Genomic DNA, 23,442 nt, shown 5'->3' with positions numbered 1-23,442 from the left:
CTTTGTTGTCTTGGGAATGTACCAGAATGTATCCCGCATATAGTGTAGTTCCTTCATGCATGCCGACTGACCCCAGGCACTGAGATACAAACAACACAGCATCTACATGACCCTGCTTGCAGCCATAGTCTGAAGCCACAGACTCAACATTGTCTCCCACGCTGATGACACCTAGCTGATTCTCTCCCTCACTGAAGAACCCAAAGCTGTCAAGAACAACTTCCACAATGGGATGAAGGCAGTCGCAACCTGGATAAGGGACAGCTGCCTCGAGCTTAACTCAGACAAGACCAAAATCCTCAACCTGGGCTCCAACCCTTGGACGACTCCTGGTGGCCAGCAGCGCTTGGAACCCCTCCACTCCACACCCACGGACCATGCATGAAACCTTAGTATCATCCTGGATTCCTCGCTCTGAATGTACTGCCAAATCAACCCCGTTTCGTCCTCCTGCTTCTACATGCTCTGCCTGCTTCGTAAGCTCTTCAAATGTTTCGAGTCCAAGGAAATGGTCACCCATACGCATGTCAGCAGAAGACTCAACTACGCCAAAGTGCTCTACGCCAGACCACCCAGACACTACCAAAGAAACTGCAGAACATCCAGAACGCCTCTGCCAGATTCGTCCTGAACATCCCAAGCAGCAGCTACATCACTGCCACCTGAGAAACCTTCACTGGCTACCTATCAACAAAAGAATTACCTTCAAGCTCCTCACGCACGCCTACAAAGCTCTCTACAACAATGGACCTGCATACCTCAACCATTGCCTCTTCTACACTCCCACCAGGCTTTTCCGCTCCACCCAACTAGCCCTAGCCACCATCTCACGGATCTGCAAGACCACTGCTGTAGGAAGATCCTTTTCCTACCTCGCTGCGAAAACTTGGAACTTCCTGCCTCTACACCTCAGGCAATCGCCATTGCTGCTGCAATTCAGGAAGGACCTCAAGACCTAGCTCTCCGACTAAAATGGTCAGGGTTCAAGACTTGTTAGTAATATGGGGGTCAGATGTCTGTCACTGCCCCCCCCCACCCCCCTGAAATGTTGTTTTCCTCTTGTGCCTAGATTTTATTCTAGACTCGCCTTCCTACGAGTCATGCTCAAAGTATGCATCCAAGGCCGTTAAAGAGAGGGAAGCGAAATCCTTTATCGCTTGAGCGAAGGGGCAGACACAATCAACATCCTCTATCTCCATCAAGGTCTCCGGAGTCATCAACTTCCAGGTCTTCCCGCTATAAACATAAGAAAAGCAGGAGCCACAGCTGGAAGACAAAGAGGGAGGTAAGTTTGTGAGGGGTTCTCCTCTTCCCTCAGTCCCATCTTCAGAGCTGGAGCTGATCATCCTCCATGTTCCTTTGGTGCGGGCACCCAGTGGAGTTTCTGTTGCCACTGCTATCGCTACCCCCAGCGATCAGTGTCCAGCCCTATCCTGACTTTCTGATACCTGGTATGGATCCAGCGCTATACCTGAATGCTATGTTTGAGTTTTCAGATTGGCTATTGTCCCCTCTGGAGTGCCTTCGGATCTAATGGGTCCTTTCGGGTTGTCCCGTGTACTACCACTGGCAGTTCTTCCCATGGCAATAATTTTGCATTTCACGTCTCAGTCAGCACCTTTAGTTCCAATGATGCTGTTCTGGGTGCCATCACCACCTCCCAAGCCCTTGTTGTTGCCAATGCCAATGCAGGTCGTGGCTCTGAAGCATCGATTCTATACCACAACCTGGGGGCTAGAAGGGAGGGACAGCGCTCCCTGGAGGAGAAGCAATATAAGGAGAAAAGGTACTCATTATACAACCTCTTTGGCCCGGATTCAGACATGGTTGTGATTGAGGCTGGGGGACCTTATGCAGTCCCTGAAAGTTTCCATGACATCATGGAAGCCAGTGGGCTTGACACTTCGCCTGCACTGGATTTCATGGACTCTTGAGGCTCTCTGCACTGAGGGTGGCATATTTGCATAGGGTCATTCGGATAGCTGCAGAAACTTTAGATTTATCTTTACACCCTGTGAAAACTGGGGACAATATTTTAACAACGGTGCTGCAGCCTACACCTCGTTAAGCTCTGCATGCTTTTTGGAATATTCTTTTTATTGGGATTTTCCATTTAACAAAGAGATCAGCAATGCAGCATAGTATGCTCATATACAAATATGACTAATGGCAGCTGCTATTAAACTTAGCGAGCTATATATTCATGACGGTTGGCAATTGGAGTTCCATTAGAACATTGTCTGTTCAGCCCTGCATGAGTCGGTCCTTGCTGCCTGGAAAAAGCCTTAGTCTACTCCAGCTGTTAAAAAGACTGTTGCCAGCAGCTTATTCAGTCAGGCCCATACAGTTCAGACTCCCATCGCCAGAGCAATGGGGACATCAGTGGCGGTACATAGGCATGCATGGCTAAGGACATCCAGGCTGTCTATCAATATACAATCGTCTCTCATGGACCTGCTGTTTGATGGCTCCAAGCTGTTAGGGGTCAAGGCGTATTTCCTGGAGCGTTTCAGAACCAGCTCGGCTGGTGGTGGATTCCTTGGTCTGCAGCCCTTAAAGAGAGACAACCAGGAATTTCGAAAGTATCATGCTTTTTGGAAGAGCACTGAATTTCCCCCAGCGTCAGGCAGCTATCACAGAGTAGCAGGCCTAGAACCCTATTGTTCGCCAGTGTAAGGGCCACAGGAAGGGCCGATGTCGGACACCTTCCTAGACAGTCAGTACCTCCTCCTCCCTTGCCCCCAGTAGGAAGCAGTTCTACCTTGCCCTTGTCAAGGCACATGAAACCTGTGGGGGCTGCGTGTCCTCTTTTCCGCAAGCGTGGGAGGCCTCACCTCTGGACCACTGGGTCCTACAATAAATGGAAAATGCATATACCGCACTTTTCCACCGCTTGCCACCTCCCACCTACACCCCCAGCCTCAGATTACCCCTACTTGTGCAGACGTTCACAGGAACACCTTCTCCTACTGCAGTAAGAAATGGTAGTCTTGTTTCAGTAAGGAGCTGTGAAGTTGGTGCTAGGGCAGAAGAATGGACAAGGATGCTATTTATGAGGAAATTGTTTCAAAGAAGGATGGAGTTCTTCGTCTGATCCTGGACCTTTGGGTCGTGAACCTCTTCATTTGGAAAAAGAAGTTCAAGGTGTTGTCCCTAGCTCAAGTTCTACTTCTGCTGCTGGAACTGGGAGACTTGCAGGGTATTTATTTCCACATACTAATCCTGAAGTCCCACAGGAAGTACTTGCCATTCATGGTGGATAAGACTCACTATCAGTTTGTAGTACTTCACCTTGGGCTGACATTGACACCACAGACTTCACAAAGGTGATGGCAGTGGCGACAGCCTATATCAGAAGTTCGGAAACTCATTATTTTCCTACCTGGGCAATCTCCTCCTAAAAGTCAGGACTCTACATGGTCACATTTACAGTCAGTAATATCTCTGCTGCACAACCTAGACTTCTCCATCAGTGTGCCTAAATCTCACCTGTACCATCCCAGCATCTCATATTCATAGGATACTGGTACCACCCTGAAACAAAGCCTTTTCTCCTCTCCTGCACAGCTCACATTCATGCACTGCTCCCTCGCTTTCTGGAAAGTACTCTTATTCCAGGCTTGTGTGTCCTCCACCTCTTGGTCTGCTAACTTCTTGTATTCTCCTGGTCACGCATGCCTGCAGGTACATGTGGGCTCTCCAGTGATGCCTTTGCATGCAATGATTCCAACATGGGGAGATCTCTCAGACGCCGTAGAGCTCAAACTCCAGAGATGCCACCACAGCCAATACCTAAGGCTTCTTCTCTGCTTTGCACGCTTGACATTGAGTATTGACATGAACAATAGGAACACTCCATGGACTACTGAGAATCATCCTACTCGATGAAAATAATATAATCACCATACTAATAAATGGCTAATAAACAGGACCATGACTTAATCGATTCTCCTCAGAAAATGGCTCGACCTGTCTACATGGAGTCCATGCCTAATGTGCTAACCAAAGAGACTCTGAATCGGCAAGTTCCTTCGAAAGTGGAACTTTGACACTAAGACATGCCAACAAAGTTGAGAATATCCCAAACATTTTCTGGTGTAGAAAAAATGTCCAACTCCGAAGGAAATCTGGTCATCTTCGAGATGGTCACTAGCTGGCAGTTTACTTTGATCCGGACAAAGGCCACACTGTGGCACAGCCACCCGCAAACACCTAGACCAACACAGGAAAAAGAAACACAAGTTCCCCTCTGCGTATGCTATTTCTTGGTTTACATTCAAGCTTTTCCTATCTCTAAAAAACAACAGACCAGTTTGCCTCCATTTCTGGCTTCCCCTTTGCAACTCTTCATACAGAAGACATGTCTAAATGTAAATGTAAATGTATTTGAGCTTATATAGCGCACAGCTACCCACAAAGGGTTTCCCGGCGCTTGCTTAGGGAACCCGTCCTGGTATTCCCCTGTGAGATAACCCCAGAAGGGAATCCACAAGGTGAAAGCCAGGCATCCCGCCGCGAGGGGCCGTTGTGGAGATTAAGCAAGCTATTGCCCAGAGTCGCAGAGTGTGAACCCATGAGTCGAGAAGGCACCGGAGTGAGAATTATCGAGTCCGTGGAATTTTTGAGCCCAAGACCCGCCGAGGCGGGGAATTGAACCCTGGTCCAGGGCCGATCTCAGCTTCCGGGTCTGCCGCCTCTAACCCCTGAGCCACACTTCTCCGTCTACTGCACAGACTTCTTCTCTGTCTACTGCACAGTTACAGGATTATGAGTCTTCAGAATGATACTCTGCAAAGGAGACCTTACCTTATGAAACATCAACATATGTGATAATCCTGAATGCTGCAATCCAAAATTATCTCTTGCTGCTAATCAAAGAAGATGATTTTCTGATAGAGGCTCTTTCAAAAACAGAGAAGACTAGCCAGTACTTACCAATACTAAAATCTGTGTTTAAAATGATTTAAGATTATTTCAAAGATCCTGTGATAATGAATGGTCACACTAAGATTAAAGCAAAAGTTTAGAGCTGCTCCACTTGATCCTTCAAGGACATGTTCCTCCAGAGTCCTTGATTATGCATGCAGAAAGAAAAAAACCTTTTATGCAAAGGACGGGTAATATGCCACTACTGGCTAAAGAAAGTCAGAAACTAGATGAGGCCGTCAAACTTATAGTGGTCGCCTCATAAAAAGAGAGACACAACACAGTCCGAAACTCAGAGTTAAAGATAAGGACAGTGAGGTCCTCTTGTAATTGGGTATGAATAATACATGTGCTACCTGCCTACAACAGATCTAGATAGCCCTGGGATGTGACTTGCAGCGAGGTGGCTTCTACTTGTCGGAGCTATCTATTTGCAAGATTATTCTAGAACACCAGAAGGCATTTAACACGCTACTGGAAAAAGAGGATTTAATAACGCCCATACTGTCTATGCCTAAGGCAAAACACCTGGGGCGGACTAGTAGTCTGGATAATTTTACTAGGGAAATGACGTGCTTTTAGCAGACAAGTTGCTTGATGCCTTTGTAGAGGCATGAATCAGGCGAACTCTATGAACCAATGTGAGGTGCGCTAATAGTGCTGTTTCCTGAGCCGGAAAGAGACCCAACAGATATCTCTGCCTCATGTCCTCTATGGTTGTTGAATGCTGATTGGAAATTGCTTAGCAAAGTGTTGGCAATTTAGGCTCCGTTCCCGCCTGCTATGAAGATGTGGAGTATCTACCTATTTTCCAAAATAACTCACAGTATGTCAGTGGAGGGATGGAGACTGGTGGGAGATGTCAGATGCTGGCAAACCTGTACCCAAGTGATCGACAGATTTTTGTCCTTTAGTGATGCACAAGAGACTCTTCATGTAAGGTGCAACCACTTTCTACAATATGCAAAAATAGCACATACAGCTCCGGAAATAAGGCCTACATTCATGCAGGCCACAGCACCTAATCGAGTGATGCTTGAATTGTTTGCTCTAGCGAACCGTGGGAAGCTGATTACGTACCAATGTTGGGCTCTTTGAGATGGCTGATCGCTACGAAGGTTGAGAGTTTGTGATGGATGGCAAGATGTGTGGTCTGGGATAAGGCTTGTATTGGAGTGAGACAGGAGTCTATTAATATCAGCTTTAAACTTATCAATACTACTATAATAAAGGAAGAACTTTCAGCCTTTGAGGCGGGTAAACTCGGCAACCACTGCGCCAATACACATACCCGATACACCGTTGGAATCGTCAGGGTGTGTAGATGGTTATAGGCTATATAACATTTTTTTTTAAAACTTTATTTAAAAAATTTACAGTAAAAAAACAAGTAGTCCCTTCGAAATAGCACCGGCGGCGACGTACGTGCTCACGTCAGGAGCATTGGGAGGAGCGGTGTCCAGGAGCACGACTAGGAGCGGCGGATATGGCGCGGGGGAGGAGCGGTGACGTGAGGAGCAGCGGACAGGCAAGCGGCGGTGCGAGCAGCGGACCGGCTGGAGTAGCGGCGGCTGAGGTAAGGGAGCAGCGGACATGGCGCGGGGGAGGAGCGGTGACGGGAGGAGCAGTGGACAGGCCAGTGGCGGTGCGAGCAGCGGACAGGCGGGAGGAGCGGCGGCTGAGGTAAGGGGACCCATGTCGGGGCAGGCGGGGGACGGGCCGGGCGGGGGCCCGGGCTGCTGGACAATGTCGGGGCGGGCGGGGTCGGGGAACCCTATTGCTTCCGGACAAGGTCGGGACGGGCTGCTAGTCCAATATAATTATGTTCATATGACACATCTGATCCCTGTCAAGCTCAGGAGAATTTGTCTAAGGTCCTCTCTCAGCTGTCTGTGTTGTCAGGAGGAAGGTGCAGACTTCTTACATCTAGCCTTGAGGTGTCTGAAAGTGGGAGGCTTCTGAACGGACTAATCTGACACATTGCACAGATTTGTGAAAAACAGCCGATGATCTGAGAATGTCTATTAGGACTGCTGCCCGATGGAAAAAAGGAGGAACTGGCTAGACAATTTAACCTATTGAAGGTAGTGCGTGCAAAGAGGAGAATTGTTGTACACTGGCTTAGATGTACATCCACTAGCAATTTCTAAATGGATACAGGTCATGATGGAATGGGCCACGGCAGAGTCGATATTGATAAGGCAGACTCGGCGAGATGAAAAAGTAGTGGATGACCTCATGATGTGGTCCGAGATGATTAGATTATTGAATGATCATACAGACTGAAGACCACTGTGAACTCACTAATGTGAATAAGTTTTGGTGGGGTGTGAAGTGATGATAGGATGACTGGATATGGATTGTATTTGGGGGATACGTGCTTTGGAGTACCACTACATGAATTGATATTACAGATAGACAGATCACTGTGTATGACTTACAGGGAATGGCTATTGATAAGGAAAACTTTTGCATATTCCCCTCTTATGAGGAATAGCATCATTGCAACTACAGGTGTCAATGGTGGTGTGTGGGAGTGTTTCCTCCAGCGAATACCATGTGCATGATTATCTCAGAAGTGTTGAGATAAATTCTAAGTGTGCAGAGGCATGGAGGAGTGTTTGGGTGATTGTGCACTGTGTGAAAAGGACTAAACTATTAAGTAGTTCAACAGAGTCTTGCTATACAATGTTGGTTTATGCTACATGGAACCTTTATATTTGAAATATTGTGGAAATTGTATAGCATGTAAGTTATGAAAGAACAACATTTTTTTTAAAAAAAGAGTGGTGGTGGGTGCTGAAATGAAGTGGCCAATTGCCAACTTTATGCTCTTTTGGCCAGATCTAATAAGCACAAAATTGGAGGAGATGGGAGAAATTTGATGCCAGATGCCCAACAGAAACGCATTTGAGAGATATTCAGGAGGGCAAAGTAATTTCCAACTCTAGTATTTTTTGCTCATTTCTAAGGTGCTGATACCACCTCCCAGCAAGTTAATACAAACATCCTCCATAAAGGTCACACAGGATATAGAGACTTAAAAAAAACAAAGTCTAGCACCAACACCTTTATCTTAATTGAAAAATCAGGAGTTTTTATCTGGCAAGCTCAAAAAACGAACGCTCACATTCCGGGTTATGTATCAAAAATCTTGTCCTCTTTTTAAGGCATGCAATTGCCTCAAATATGACTGTCCGATGAGATCTTTGCTTTGTCCATCTGTGCTATTTGGCATTCCCCAACACAGCTTCCTCCAGAGGAGCACTATTTTGCATGGGGTGAAATGCGAACGTATGGCGTAAATATTCTTTACAGATTATTTATCAGTTTTGACAGATACATAAAATCGAGATTCACGTAAAATAATGTATACCATTTTTTAATTGTTTTTTTATGCAAGATACAAATTGAAAAAGATTCCTGCTATGCAGTATTCCTTTAATATTAAATTAGTCACAAATTGTAAACTGACCCTATTAGCCAAATCAATTTCTTTTGCTTTTTTCCATTTCTTGTAATTTATTTGATCAAAATACAGCAATAATTTCAAATTTGCATCACAAATCCATTATGTACACTGCCTAATTGAACATTATAATATCATTCTCCTTTTATATATGTACAATAGACACAAGTTTGAATTTCAAATAGTCAAGTCAAATATTTTATTATGATTTGGCACTCAAAAAGGTCCACATAAAATACAAAGTTTTATAAAAGGCAATTCATACAGTTTAAAATATACAGGATTATATTATACACAAAAAAGCCCTTCGGCATACGACCATGCTCTACTTTGCTAAAAGGCAGCACGGACAGAAAAAGTGCAAATGTGCAATTGAAAACATTACAAAACAATTCTTGTAAAATGCAGGAAACTCTACAAGCGTAATAAATGCAGCAAATAAGTAGTACTAATACAATAAATCTATTTATACTGTGCAAAATCTTTGCCCTAAAATGCCCTATACGCTGTCATACTGACCCCCATGGATTCAAATAAAGTCAGACGACCTCCCTGGGCTATATAAAACTTTACCCAAAGAAAAGATGTATACTGTCTTCCTATTACATTGCGCAGGGCTAACTCTATGCAGATGCAAAGTTTTTAGGGATGGATAAACACTTTAGGATTCTAATTTATACTACTACTGAGTAAAATAGCTACACCTCCACTGGCGTGATCTTTTATGGTGGGTTTTGCTGCACAAGAAAATACAAAATAATTCTCATATTTAAAATCTGAACACAACCAGGTGTCCTGTAAGCATATTATCAATGGACAGAAACACTTTAAAAAGTTTCACTTGGAATTAGACAGTCCCAAGCTCGCCATATTCCAGGATTTTTTTTTTTTTTTAAGCATTCAGTGCACCTGCTACCCAACTCCTGGGGGCTAACTCCTCTCCCTTTCCATATTCCCTGGCCCACCGGTCCTCCTGTCCCACAATGTTGATCACTCTCCTCCCCGTGTCTCTACCAACTGAATTGTAATATCTTTCGATATAGCCGAGCGGTGGACGGTAGACGTAGGTGATTAGCCTCTCTCCACGACAGCCAACTAATATGTTGTAACGCGTGAAGCACCTACCCCCTGCTCGTTGAAGCCAAACAAGAGAAATCCCTCCAGTTTTTTTCTGGCACCCTACATACTTAGGAGTGTCTTCCCAGTGGAACATTCTTTCCTCTGGATGACTAAGGATTTAGGACAGGGTGCGTCTTTTAGGGGACCCACACCTCCCACTTCCTTCATTGGTCCTGATGAATACCGGGGATCACCCCAAATGGTTGAAACATGTTGACCAACACATAATTGAGATACGTAGGTCGTAGCTCCCCTTCCAGTATCTCACCCACATTTTAACATTGTCCAGTTGCTTTTTTAATAAAATTGTAATATAAAGTCATAAACCAGGACAATTTTAACACTCACACTTTTTTTGTTTGCATCCACACTTCACGACCTGCTCCACTGTAACTCAGGTGTCGAAGCACACCCGAGTGACGCTAGGCCACTTGGGTGGGCCCCGATGATGAAGCAAGTCACCACTAGGTGGTGAGTGAGGGGTTTATTAACAAGGAACACTGTTTCCATGTTTGGAAAGCCTTCATCTCTCATCGGGCAATACTCCTTCATTTGTTCTTTAAAAAAAAGGAAATACATCTGTACCTTTTTTCCGGAAATGGGACCCATTGGTCAGGATTAGCATTGCAACAGTCCTAGAGCTGAATGTGACCCTAGAACTCCGAAGTGGGGCTATGGGATCCAAATACATCGATCAATATCTCTACTTGACACCAGCCACAGGGCCTCAATTTCTAATAAGAGCAGCAAGATATAGCTTCTATTCGGTTGGGCCCAATTCTCTTTCGTACAAGGAAACAAAAGTGAGATTTAAAAGAATACCTGGCCTTATGAAAGCAAAAAATTCACACCAGGAGAACTAGCCCATTGTTAAGCTAGATTGTCTCCGCCACAATATTTTTAACGATACCATCCTACATCTAATAAATAATATAATTTTTTGCTTTCAAAAGGCCAGGTATTCTTTTAAATCTCACTTTTCCATATCACTCCTGACCCTACTCACACTCACTCAATACACGTCACATAGCACTTACAATATCTAAGTGCTCCAGCGTAGTCGCTATTAGTAGCACGCCCCGTCCCGCAGTGGGGCGGGAAGACCCCGATGATGAAGCATGACACCAAGGGCCCTTTTGGTGTGTTAGGGTTTTTTTAACAAATACTGTGTATGCCTGATATACTCTGGCTCACAGGAAACCTTCTAGAGGTGGACCTTGTCATACATGTTGTGGCATGCTTTTCCATGTGGTTATTGTCCCCACACAGAAGTAACATCTTGCAATTTCTTATTCTGCTTTAGTACTGGGGAGGTTGCCGGAGCTAACCAGCTGCTGGATCTCTTCCACCTACAACACTACTTCAGCATTAAAGAGATCTACCCCGGATGTAAAGTGACACATTTTGAGAGGTGAGAAGTGGAACTTAAATCTTTGGTCTGCTTTAATTTGAGAAACAACCAGATATGTGGGCAGTGTCCCCCCACAAAAGTTGACGCACCATCCGAGGTGATTCCATTGTCGCCCTGGGGACCATCTGGATGTGAAGAGGGTTCATTAGATAATGGGTGCTAGCTTTTGCATGTGATGTATTTTGTCCCGCACCTTACCAGATTCTCTGAGGCACCAGCATTATAGTAAACCTGATCCAAAGAGAGGTTGACATTAGGCAAGTTCTGATTGGGTGAAGGTGTGGAAGGGAGCCACTGTCGGACTGGCATTAGATGACCACTGATCAGTGGGGGATTAGCTTTTAGAAGTCTTCATTGATGAGGTGAGAATAAAAGTATCCACTAGGTGAAAGCACTGGCAGTCTAGTTGTTAATATGAAGTACAAGTGTTAAGACTATGATGAATGAGGAAAGGATCCAATTTGATGCAGGTAATAGAAGGCCTGTCATTTTTGGAAATAAGGAAGGGAATCCAAGAAGGACAGGCCTTATGAAGCCTCTTCATTTAAGATGGTGTCCAATAGGAAAACCAGGTATTCAGAGGCTAGGGATTTTTAAATGAGTAAGAGATCTCTGGGGACAACGTTTTAGTGTCCCTTTAATGATCAGGAAGGAATCCATTGGGGGAGGGGGCTATACCATAATTTAATCTCTGATTGGTGAAGTTAAAGGAGGGATCTGGTGTGGGACATGTCACGGGTTGGTCCATGGATTGATGAGGTCAAGAGAAGGGTGTAAGTCCCTGATTTGTGGAGTTGGTGAACCTAGTTTTAACTTTCTTTTTTCCTTTAGAATCCAGAAGAAGAGTGGCATACCCTACTCGGAAATGGTCTTTTTCGATGACGAAACCAGAAATATCAGAGACGTCAGTAAATTAGGTAAAATAGCTATATTCGGAGCACCGAAGGAGGTGGATTAAGAGTTTGCCATGTATGTTGATTAGGTTTGACTTAAGCCCTACCTTACTGATGAGCCCTAATAAGGTAAAACTGGTCTTGGGTTGCTTCTGGTCCAGTTCAGGGAAGACCTGGCCTGGCAGTTCAGGCTGAACTGTTTGTATTGGAGCAGGACCCAGACTGATTTGTATGTGGCGAAGTCCAACCTTAGGTGTCACGGTGTTCAAAATAACGATGGACTAGGATGCAGCCCGAGTAATTACTTACAAGTGGCTGAGTTTGTCACGCATTCAATCCCTTACTTTTTTGTATACTTCGGTGTTTTCTGTTTCAGGAAGACTTATCTTTATATGTGTCTGTCTCCCTCATTTAATGTAAGAGTTCTCTTGTGTATTTTTGTTTATTAGGTAATTTTTGTAAGTGTTATGCTCTGATCTTGGGGGTCATGCTAGGAAAATGGCTTCCACTACAAGTACTGATGAAAACAAAAAAGTGATGGATGCGAATACTTTAGTCTCAGCCACTGGTAATTATTCAAGGCCACACTCCAGTATATCGTTCTTTTCGTCACGATGTCACATCAGACAGGAACTAGCCCTATTCAAATCAGCCCTAGATCTGCTCCAAAAGGAGCAGCCGGAACCAACAGGCCAGGTCCCATCTAAACTGGTACACAAGCAACCCCACACCAGTTTTTGTCTGGTCAGGCTCTGTCATTGAGGTATAGCTTAACTCCTTTGGCACAGTAAGCACACAGTCCACATCCTTTGCACCTAGGGTGTTGTGCTGAGGAAACCAAAAAGTCATAGGTGGATAGATAGAATTAATCTCAGTTACTGGTAATTACTTGGGCCTCTTTCACGTCCATAGGTTACAAGCATGCTTTTGAGTAACAGTTATTGGAAATGTGCCCTCTCAGCATGGTCACCCCCAGTGTTTTTTTGCCTTCTTTTTGATGAACCCTATGGTTGATGGCCATAGAACTCTGGACTTTAACCCTGCTAAACAGAGATAGCATGCTTGTGCTCCTCCGTTCACCATGATGAAATTGACATACTCCTCAATGGTGTATTTAACGTACCCATAAGTCCCTTCTATGTTGTGCCCAAAGTATACCTAGGGCTGGTAAGTTAAGACACCAGTGGGGGGGGGAGGGGGCAGCACTTCCATTGCAGTGACAATGAAAACATGCTTACAGGTCTGCCACCAGTAGCCTGGCGGTGCAGGTTTTAACTGCAAATTAGACCTGCTAAAATAGCCCTTTTTTGATCGGCTTAAAACTTTATTTTAATAGGTCAACCCTAAGTAAGGCTACCTGCCCATCAAGACAGGGTTTATGGTATTTAACCGCATCGCTGCGGCGGCTTTTCTCGCTGTATGCGGCAATTTTTAAAAATCCGCGTTACATGACGAGCTCAGCTCATCGTCCGCACACGACCACCGTGGCTGATGACGAGTTGAGCTCGTCATCAGCAGCGAAGGGGTTAAAGGTTGGACATGTAAAAGTTTAATGTTATACCGGTTCTTCCAATGAAAAGGCTCCAAAAGCTATTTTCACTATAGCAGGATTGGCTACACCTAAGGAAAGCATTGGGGTACAATATTAAGTTTATAAAATGTTGTAGACGCGTAGCAAACAGCTACAAATGTAATATTTAGATTTTTTTAAAATATTTATTTTAAGTCCTATTCACTGATTAAGTCTGATTTGAAAGAAATATTTTTTAAATTACTCTTAAAAAGTTACCTTTGCCCTGCTTTGAAGTCTCTGGGAGCTAAATCTGCATTCTGCCAGTGTGTAATTAGCAATGGGCGTGAATGATGTGCAAACTTGCTCCCAGGACAAGACAAAAAGACCTTGGTTGAGGGGAGGTGGTGTGGTTCCCTTAATAGAATGGCCTGTTGGCTGGGCCAAAGAACTTGATTCATTCCAAAGAGGCTTACCCTGTCGCAAGCGGATGTATCTAACCCACAGGCTTGCAACCTTCTTTCATCCTGTAGCCAGACCAGCTTCCATGACATTCAGCTTCTTGTTGGTATCTCAGTGTCCGATCTTGCTGAGTGTCAAGACCTGCTTGACTGGTCTGCTGGGAGTTTTCATATGAGACTTGGGGCATACTTCAAAGGAGGTAAAGAGAATGCCAAAACAATTTGTGTGTATCCAGTCAAGTTGGTGAAATCTCAACTTTGTCCTACCAGACTTCTGTCTTTGAGTTTGTGGGTGGACACTAGGATTATGATGGTACTTTCCCTACACACACCCTGACCCCCTAGAGACCAAGATAGGCGCAGACGAAGACCGTGCCTAATGTGGTTAGAGTAGTCCTGGGAGCCTTTACCCCATTGATTAAAGTGTCCCTAGGGGTCATTCCCACCCACTAGCTCATGCCTGACATAAATGTGGCATCTCCAGGCACCCACTTCAGAACACTCCTGGACCTGTGGAGTCAGAAGAGGACTTAACCTACTTTCTGAGACCTAGAAGGATGGGCCTGCTCTTCCTCTTGTACCCACAACAAAGAAATGCACTCTAAGGGCCAGATGCACGACCATAAATTGCATGCGCAAACGGGTTAGCGACCTGTTTGCGCATGCAAAAACTAATAGGGCCATGTACAATTCCTATTTAGCGAGTTTCAATTTTTTTGCGACTCGCTAAATAGGAATTGCAATTCGCTATTCGGAAGGGGCGTTTCAAGGGCGTCATTTCCTAATAGCGACTCTCTACCCCATGAATGAATTTTTTGCAACCACAATTTTGGTCGCAAAACACTCGCAATTTACCGCCCTCTTCAAGAGGATGGTAATGCACTCACAAGTGGGAAGGGGTCCCCAGGGGACCCCTTCCCCTTTGCAAATGCAGGAGAAAATATTTTTAGGGACAGACAGTGGTCCCAGGGACCAATACCTGCCCTTAAAAAATGATACGAAAACGTTTAATTTTTTATTTTTAAATGCATCCCGTTTTTCTTTCGGGAAAACGGGCTGCATTAACCCCTTGTATGCTCATGACGGAGCCGCTCCGTCATGAGCCGCGGTTGCGCAGTGCTCATGAAGGAGCGGTTCCGTCATGGCCCTGCCGCCGCGTCTGCGCGGCGCTGATTTCGCGCCTGCGCCGCACGTTCTATTGAGCGGGCGGGGCCATGACGGAACCGCTCCGTCATGAGCACAGCGCAACCGCGGCTCGTGACGGAGTGGCTCCGTCACGAGCATGTGAGCGCCGCTCGGCACCCCCCCACCCCCTAGCGCTGCGGCGGAATTGCCGCCGCAGCGAAGGGGTTAAAAAAAATGCTTTATTGAAAAGCAGTCCCAGACATGGAGGTCTGCTGAGCCCAGCAGACCGCCATCCCTGGGAGGGCCAGCCATTCCCAATGGTGTCGTAATTGCGAGTGCCTCATGAATGTTTTTTATTTTTTATTTATTTTTATTTAGAAAGTCTTGTATAGCGCGAACGTGACCCTTGGGTATCAGAGCGCTTCACAGAATACAAATAAAAGTACCATACAATACAAAAGTCTTGCATATCAAAAACATTCAGAGAATGAGGTAGGAAGGTATATAGTAATGTAGAAGAACGATTCATATTGATATGTGGTGGGAAGGTATACGATAGTACAGTCTTTTCTCTTAATAAGTACCATGGCGTAGTATATTGACCTACAATTGCCATCGGCATGTGCAAATTTCAGTATCATTTCGGTTGTGTTCTTCTTAAGTTTATCATACATGCTAATCATATTGCTTACAGTACTGTAAATTGTAGTATAATAACAATAGGACCACTAGTCTTTATCTGTGCATTTTCCATTCAGGTTCTGGGTAAGTATATCGCCTCTAGATTATTCCCTATGCAATTAGAGGCTATCTATTTGCTTCCCTTAGTATTACTGCTTTTGAGGAGACATGCAATTTGCGACCCATTGGGAATTGCAGTGTTGTACATGGCATTTTGCGACTCGCAATCCAGCTCAATTTGCAACTCGCAAATTGTTATGGTCGTACATCTGGCCCTAAGGGTCATAAGACAGACCATCTGTTAAAGCTACAGGGACACGCAATAAACTACAAGAGACAATTTTCTTGCAACTGCTAAGCGGCTAGTGGCACCTGTCCTGGGCCCTCCTGTTGGCCTTTGCATGCCGCCCTAAGAGTCTCTAAGGGCCTACCCCGAGTTCCTGGATGGCTTTAGAAATGTACTCTTGTGGTGGTGTATTGGGAGTTCAAGGATTAAGTCAGAAGATAAATTATTTGGTCAGGACAAACCTAGTTAGTGTATCTGACCCTTACAGTCAATGTCATATTGAGCCTAGGTCCTGTTCTACTGCAACCATTGACTATCATTGGTACTGTGCTTCTTCGCACTATTTCTACTTAAACATTTACAGATTCACATCACTGGTTCTCCTGATTGTATTTTTGCCATTTAGGTGTAATTTTGTTTATTATAATGTACTCTATTTTTCTAATTCATTTGGGATTTTTATTGTTTTTTTAACTTTATTACTATTTTAGTACTGCATAAATAGTTTTCACATTGCCTCCAAGTTAAGCCTGTCTGCTTGTCCCATAACCACCAGGGGGTTTAGCTCAAGTTTATTTAGTAACTTTAGCTGTCCACCCTGACCAGGATTGCAATTATTACTTGAGGTGCGTACTAACAGCCCTCAAGTAATAACTCATTTTCTTACAACAGTTAAACTAATTATTATATCATGCATCTTTCCTTCTATCTCTCCACCAGTTGCTTAATTAACTCCTTGCTGCCTGTCCCCTCTTTTTCCCCCTCTCTATGGGGCATATGTAGGAAGGCGTTTGCGATATGCTAACGCCGGAATTCGCAGAATTCCGGCGTTTTAAATCACAAACGGCCAGTTGGTATGTAGGTGCCACATAGCAAAATAAGGAATCGCAAAAATTGCGATTCCCTATTTTGCTCAAGCATTTAAGGAATCACAATTTTACGATTCCTTAAATGCTATGTAGGGGTGACTTTTAAAATGCGATTTTGGCTTAAGGAATCGCAAAATACCACCTACTCCAAGTAGATGGTTTTTTGCAATTTCCTGTCAAAATGCTTTTTTTTAAAAAAAATTCAAAGTGCCATGTGGCACACAGACATGCCCTTAGGGCATGTATGTGCACACACATATACTTACAGGCACATTCCAGGGGTGCAACAGGTGTTCTTTGGACACCCTGGCACCCTTGGAATTGCGATTCTCAAATTGCGATTTTCTCATAGAAAATCGCAATTTGAAAATGTATCCCCATTCATTCCTTAATTGTGATTCGCAATTTGCTAATCGCAATTAAGGAATTTTAGCAATTCGCAAAAATGTTGCGATTTTTTTACCTAAATTCCATTTTGCAATTATCAAATAGCGATTCCTTAAAAATCGCTATTTGAGAATCGCAAAATGGAAATTACCTACATATGCCCCTATATTACCCATTTGTAAACTGATCCCTGTCTAGCTCATGCACGTCCACTTTATCTGATAGACATCTAGCTGCAGATTCCTTAACGTAGAATATTCCCAGGCGTCAGACTGGATCTGGAAAACATTTGCAGCAGCACCTCTGCCCGCAGGGGGATGGCACCGCATTGCTCCGCCCTGACGTTGTCCACGGACGTGACGTCAGTGGAGCCATATAAGTCCTCCCCCGGCGTGCTGACGTCGTTTTCCTTCTTTTACGCGTCACAACCCGGATCCGGAGTGAGCGGTTCCTCTGGCCTTTTGTCAGGCCTTCTCGACGCCTTCAGCGTCTGGGAACAGTGTGCGATGCCTTCGGGTTTTAAGGCGTGTGAGACCTGTACACGGCAGATGTCAGCGACAGATCCGGAAGCGATCTGCATATGGTGCCTTGAAGAGCACCACGACTCAGAGGAGTGTGACGCCTGCCGGCAGATGAAGCCAAAGTCCCTGTGGGAGTGTCGAATGAAGTTGTTGTCCACCCGGATGTCCCGCTCTGCGTCTTCACGCCGTTGTTCTCCATTTCGAGCTGGGGCTTCTGTTCGGGACCGGTCACGGAGTTGTTCTCGGTCACGGAGTCGTTCCCGCAGCCATCATCCACCTGATGCAGGTAGGTGCAAGCACAAGTCACTGAGGTCGTCTACCTCACACAAACGTGATGACTGGGCCCACTGCTCCCCGTCTTTACCAGACACGGGCGCCCCAGACTCGACCCCTTCATACCCACAGTTTCCAGGTGTTGGGGCGACTCAGGCCCAGATGGCAACCTATTCCAAGGCTCTTCATGCCACCTTTGGGTCACCCCCTCTCCCTGGCCCGCCTTCAGGCCCCACAGAGGAGGTGGGTACTCAGGTCGGGTCTTCGCTAGCGGGTTCACCCTCGGCGCCGGCAGAGTGCCTCAACTCCGATTCCAGAGTCACTGAGACGTCGGGACACGGCCCGGACGGGCATCCCGGTCAGACGTTAAGCCCTTACATCCCATTTCTGCATAGCCCTTTGGGGCTCCCTGCGCCGACTGCGGCTGCAGCACGGAGCTGCACTCCTGCCCTGTGTCCTTCTTCCCCGCGGCGTCTCGATGGAGGTCGGGTGGACGTCGGACCAAGGCCAGGTATCGTCATCCCTAGTGATTGTCGACGTCTGCGTAGTCTGACGTCACCGTCTGCACCGGTCCATGTTCCTCAGTTGGAGGACTATGAGCCGGCACAGGTCCATGATCCTCAGTTAGAGGACGTTGAGGATCCGGAGTGCCCTTGATTGTTTCGCCACTCTTCGGCTCCGTTGCAAATTGGACAGTGGTTTTTAAGTCGGCCCCCGGCTGGAGCGCCTAACTTTCTGATGGAGGCATGAGTGTTAAACCGTTCCCTACAGGTGGGTTATTTTCGCCACCTAGAATGGCTACAGAGGCTAGTGCTGCTTTTGCTAGGGCTGTTCGCAGGGCTCCAGATATTTTACACTTGCAGCCCCCCTCAGTTTCCTTGGCTTCTGATCCATTACTGGATCTGCTCCACCAGGAGCCTGTCAAGGTGGAACCTTTGCTACCTTTAGGCTGGTTGTTGTTTAACACCCTTCTTGGCACATGGACACTCTCCTCCTCTGGAAAGTCTGTGGATTGGGCCATTGCACGCTGGCATTGCCCGGCTCCTAATGACCCTATTGGTTTGTTCCTTCATCCTATGGCACAGTGACAGGTCGTCTAAGCGGCTTTCGCCACACAGCCTCGCACAACTCTTCCATTGCTACCTCCCACTAGGGAGTCTTGCTGGTTGGAGACATGTGGCTGCGACATCTTTGCGTCCACTAACTCGGGCATCTGTGCTTTGAACACAAATTGCGTGTTTGCGCGGGCTACTTCTGCCCTTTGGGACTCAGTCGAGGGTCTTCTTCCCTCTCTACCAGAGGGTCCTCGTGCTGACCAGGATCGTCTTCATGATGGCCGATAATTGGCAAAATTTACCATTCGCTCCGCCATGGACACCACTGAATCTGTGGGTCGGGCTATGGCCAGGTCTGTTGCTCTGTGTCGCCTTGCCTGGTTGCGCGATGGCGGTTTCCCTGACAACGTTCGGGAGAGGCTTCGGGATTTGCCATTTGATGGCGTGTCCCTTTTTGACAGTCATGCCGACTCAGAAGTCAACCGCCTCATATCAGGGCTCCCGTGACTTTATATTTTCTCGTCCCTCTGCAGGCTTTCTTTTATCTGCAGTATAGTCTCTGCTTGGGCTGGACCCTGGGTTCACGACGTAATACCCAGGTGATCAGTTTGGCTATTCCGCCAATTTGTTTTCTATTTAGGGCAGCTGGTCCGCTGTTTCTGTTTCTTTTCAGTCCTCCTTCTGTGAGTTCATCGCAAGTGGTACCCCTTGCTGGGGTTGAGGCTTGCCCTATGTGGGGTATTCGTTGGCTATTGTATAGCTTCATGCCTTCCACAGAAGGCTTGATGGCTCCTGCGGAACCTTCTTACACAGGGGTTATCCTGTAGATGAGACAGTGGTCTCTTTCTACTGTTATGAACCCTTTTTTTTCACAACTTTTTCATTGTTGCGACCCACGGGTTGGTATCGCTCTCCGTTAGAGTCTGCAGTTGGGCTGTGGCACTCCCCTACATCTGTGGATGTTCCATTCATCCAGGTTCTGCCCCACTTGCCACTCTGAGGAGTGTCTTTCAGCCTCGCTGTTTTCCTCTTTGTCTGTGTTGGCTGCCCTTATCGTCAGCCACTGTCCATTGAGCCACCATGCTCTGTTCCGTTATGGGACAGTTCTTCTGCTCCTGACGGCCTGCCCAAGGACAACGTCAGGGTGGAGCCATTTTGGTGCGGCCCCTGGACACGAAGGGCTGCCACAGCATATTTCTCCTGTGTTCTATACGCGTTCGGTCGGTGCACACCTCTATGTTCGTTGACATGTGGTGTCTGTGTTTTGCTAAAAACAGGAGAGAGTTTTCCCGAATCAACCCAGAAAGGACTGGGAAATAGTGACACCAAAAGAGGGGGGTTTCCTTTCTGTGGTTATTTTATAATGATTATACAATAAATCAGACCAATAGAGTAAGACCACTGTTGCGGGACAGATTTTACAGTATCCTCAAGAACACATATACCTTTAGACCAAAAGTTGTATCAAAAATTGTCACATTTATTAAAAAGAAGAAACAAGCATTGATATTCAAAAATTCAAACAATTTCATATAAACATCAAAATACATACATATACTTTTTCTTCCTAATGTTACAGTATAAAAATATAAAAACAAAGTTGTCGACGCGTTTCGGTGCTTAGTTGGATCGAACACCTTCTTCAGGACTTATGGTTAAAAACTTCATAAATTCTTAGAGCATTTTCAATTTGCTATACCAGTCTTGATCCTGGAGTGGAATATTCCTTTAGTTTATATGTTCACCTCTGCTTGACCATCTGGAGGATTTGATAATGATGTGCAGAATTTATAATATTAGGTGGAGACTTCTCAGAGCGCCTTCTTTTTATATAGGTCGCCTCGAGGTATTCTGGAACCTTCTTACAAGTTGATTCCAATTATTGGTTAGTTTGGGCGAACTTTTCACCTTGATTCAGTTCCTTTCACACAATCCAGCCTGGTCTCCCCGGTCACCGACTCTGGAAAGGAAACCCCCCTCTTTTGGTGTCTGTGTTTTGCTTCCACTTCTGCGATGTCTGGATTCTACTTCTCTCGCTATGGGGATATTTTAAGTTAAGGAATCTGCGGCTAGACTGTGTCTCTACCAGATACATCGTTACCAAAGGTAAGTAACTCGTTCTTTACAGTTCCCTTCTCACTGTTGCTTCCCCCTCACTCTCTTCAATACCTGCTACTCCCCATTTCTCTTATATTTTCTCTTGTTTACGTCTAGTTCACCCTTCTCATGTGCTTAAGCTATCTTTTAGGTTATCATGCCTAGTTCTCCATCCCCCCCTAATGGGCTCCAACGATTTTCTGGCCCATCCCACATCAGTTTTGCCTGTGCCACACTTTTTCTTGTTTACCTCTTCCACCTATGCGTGTTTTTTCACCCCTAAACGTACTGCTGCCAACCTATCTCTTGCTAGCGATCTTCATCCCATTCCTATACCTACATATTTCCTTTACTCTTTGTTGCCTACTCAAACCCACTGCTTTTACATGAATGTCACCTTTTCACTTTTCCATCTGCCACCATTTCACTTTTCCATCTGCCTCTTTCTCCATTACAGGTGTGACCTGTGTCCATATTGGCCATGATGGGATGACTACGAAGACCCTAGAGGATGGACTAGAGTCCTTTGCTCGACGTACGCCGGGGGGCCAGTAGACGTAGGGTGGGGTGCATTTCACATTGTTCCATTCTGTACACGGGATGACATTCAGGAGGTGGGTTCCCATCGCCTTGCTGTAAGCCACTGGATATCACATTAGTGAGGTCATTAAGAGAGTGCTGGCTTTGTGTCTCAGAATGGTTTGAGTGCTGTTATCCAAGGTAAGTCCATGAGGATCTCAATCAACGGATAATTTCTGAATCCATAAACAGTAGAATATCTCCGCACACATCCTGGATGACCCACCAACACTATTTTACCATACATTTTTCATATTAAAGACCATTAAATAAACAAAAGCATGTCTGTAAGATGCAAATATGTTGTAACATATTTCTTTACTTTTAAAAGTGTGTGCAGTTTTCAAGTAACATAAAACATGAAAATGCAACAGTGTTTTAAGTAAATATGAAGAGGCCGCAAAACAAACCCATTTAGACAGAGGCAAACTGGCACTGCACTTTTAAGATGCAGTTTAGAGTCAGTCAGGCAGTTTGCTTTTACCAGCTCATAGAAAAGAGTTGCAGAGTACATATTCCTTTTCCAAAGCTTACATCCGAACTCTTTGACTTCAGCTCTATCAAACAATTTTTTATCTTAATGTAAGAGCTATTTGTTTCTGGTTTCCTTTCTTACCCTTAAGATGTTCTCTCCCCTCATTCTAGAACCGTCATGCCGGCTTTCTTTGACAAGTGACCTTTTGTGGAGGTCAGAAATCCAGCAACGAGTACGGCCACAACAATGGGATTGTCTGTCTTCCAGATTTAATTTCCATTTGATAGTGGTGAAAATGTGCCTGTAGATGCCCAAAATGTGGGTTACGGAGAAAGAGCGTGTACCATAGAGCAATAAACAAAAAGTGGGCCGATTGCCCTCATGGCCCACCAGCTCTAGCACAGCAAGTGTCCGGTACCCTCCTCATCTGGTTTTTGTGACTCGGTCTAATCTGATGTTCCCTCAATGCCCCCAGAATTCACCCCATTTAACTGTTACTCTCCTTCCCAATTTGCAGCAATGTATTCAAGGTCAAAATAATCTGTCTCTGGGCACTCCATTTCTCAAGTATCCAGGACCTCCTATTCAACATTGAAATACTCCACACTTATGAGTTCATTCTTGACTTTAGGATCCTCTGCTTCTAGTGGAGAACCCACCACGGATATGTTTGACATTGATGTGTGGGTTCCCGACGTCTAGTGAAAAAGATGAAGGCGGTTGATTAATATAGCCTTGACTCTATAACCAAAACTTCTTTTGAGAAGCTACCTCTTTTCAGAAACCCACGTAAAATCTGCAGTCCAGGCATTCGGAATTTCTAAACATACAAGATGATGGACGGAATGTTGCACAATGGCAAAACATTCACCCCAATCACAGATCTGGGTTTAATCCATCGTTATTTTGCTCACCGAGCCACCCCAGTTCAGACATGGCCAAATGCAAATCAGTCTTGACCCTGTGCCTCATGGGAACAGTCCAGACCGAACTACCAAGTCATGTCTTTCCTGGACTGGAATCAAGCATCCTAGGACCAGTTTATGGCTAGCAGCCATCTTCAGCTCGGATAGCTTGACTCCAGTGGCTTAGTGAGCAAGGGACCCACGTCTGGGCATACCCTTCTAGATGTAAATTCTTATAAAGATAAAAATATGCAACATATATTCAATATCACAATAAAGGAACCTTGCAAAACCATTACAGCAACAATCTCTCACACCATCAAAGCCTGAGAACCTATGCACGTTGGCCTCCTGTCAACGGCCCTGTCACTGGCCCAAAAAAAAGCGCCACAACTTTGCA

General features: G+C 45.4%; 1 protein-coding gene across 2 annotated transcripts in view; it reads left to right on the top strand.

Moving 5' to 3' along the window:
- MDP1 (magnesium dependent phosphatase 1) overlaps positions 1–21,955 on the top strand; it is an 86,703-nt gene extending 64,748 nt beyond the window's left edge. For both annotated transcript variants that reach the window (XM_086923729.1, XM_086923730.1), the window contains exons 4-6: positions 10,818–10,925; positions 11,757–11,842; positions 21,541–21,955. In XM_086923729.1, the coding sequence (XP_086779855.1) occupies positions 10,818–10,925; positions 11,757–11,842; positions 21,541–21,638 (292 nt within the window). In that variant the 3' untranslated portion in view covers positions 21,639–21,955. The remainder of the gene's footprint in view (positions 1–10,817; positions 10,926–11,756; positions 11,843–21,540) is intronic.
- The last annotated feature ends 1,487 nt before the right edge of the window (positions 21,956–23,442 follow it).

Source organism: Lissotriton vulgaris, chromosome 5 (genome assembly GCF_964263255.1).
Source record: "Lissotriton vulgaris chromosome 5, aLisVul1.2, whole genome shotgun sequence".
Taxonomy (NCBI): domain Eukaryota; kingdom Metazoa; phylum Chordata; class Amphibia; order Caudata; family Salamandridae; genus Lissotriton; species Lissotriton vulgaris.
The sequence above is the reverse complement of the archived record's forward strand: the minus strand, read 5'-3'. Positions and strand labels throughout refer to the sequence as shown.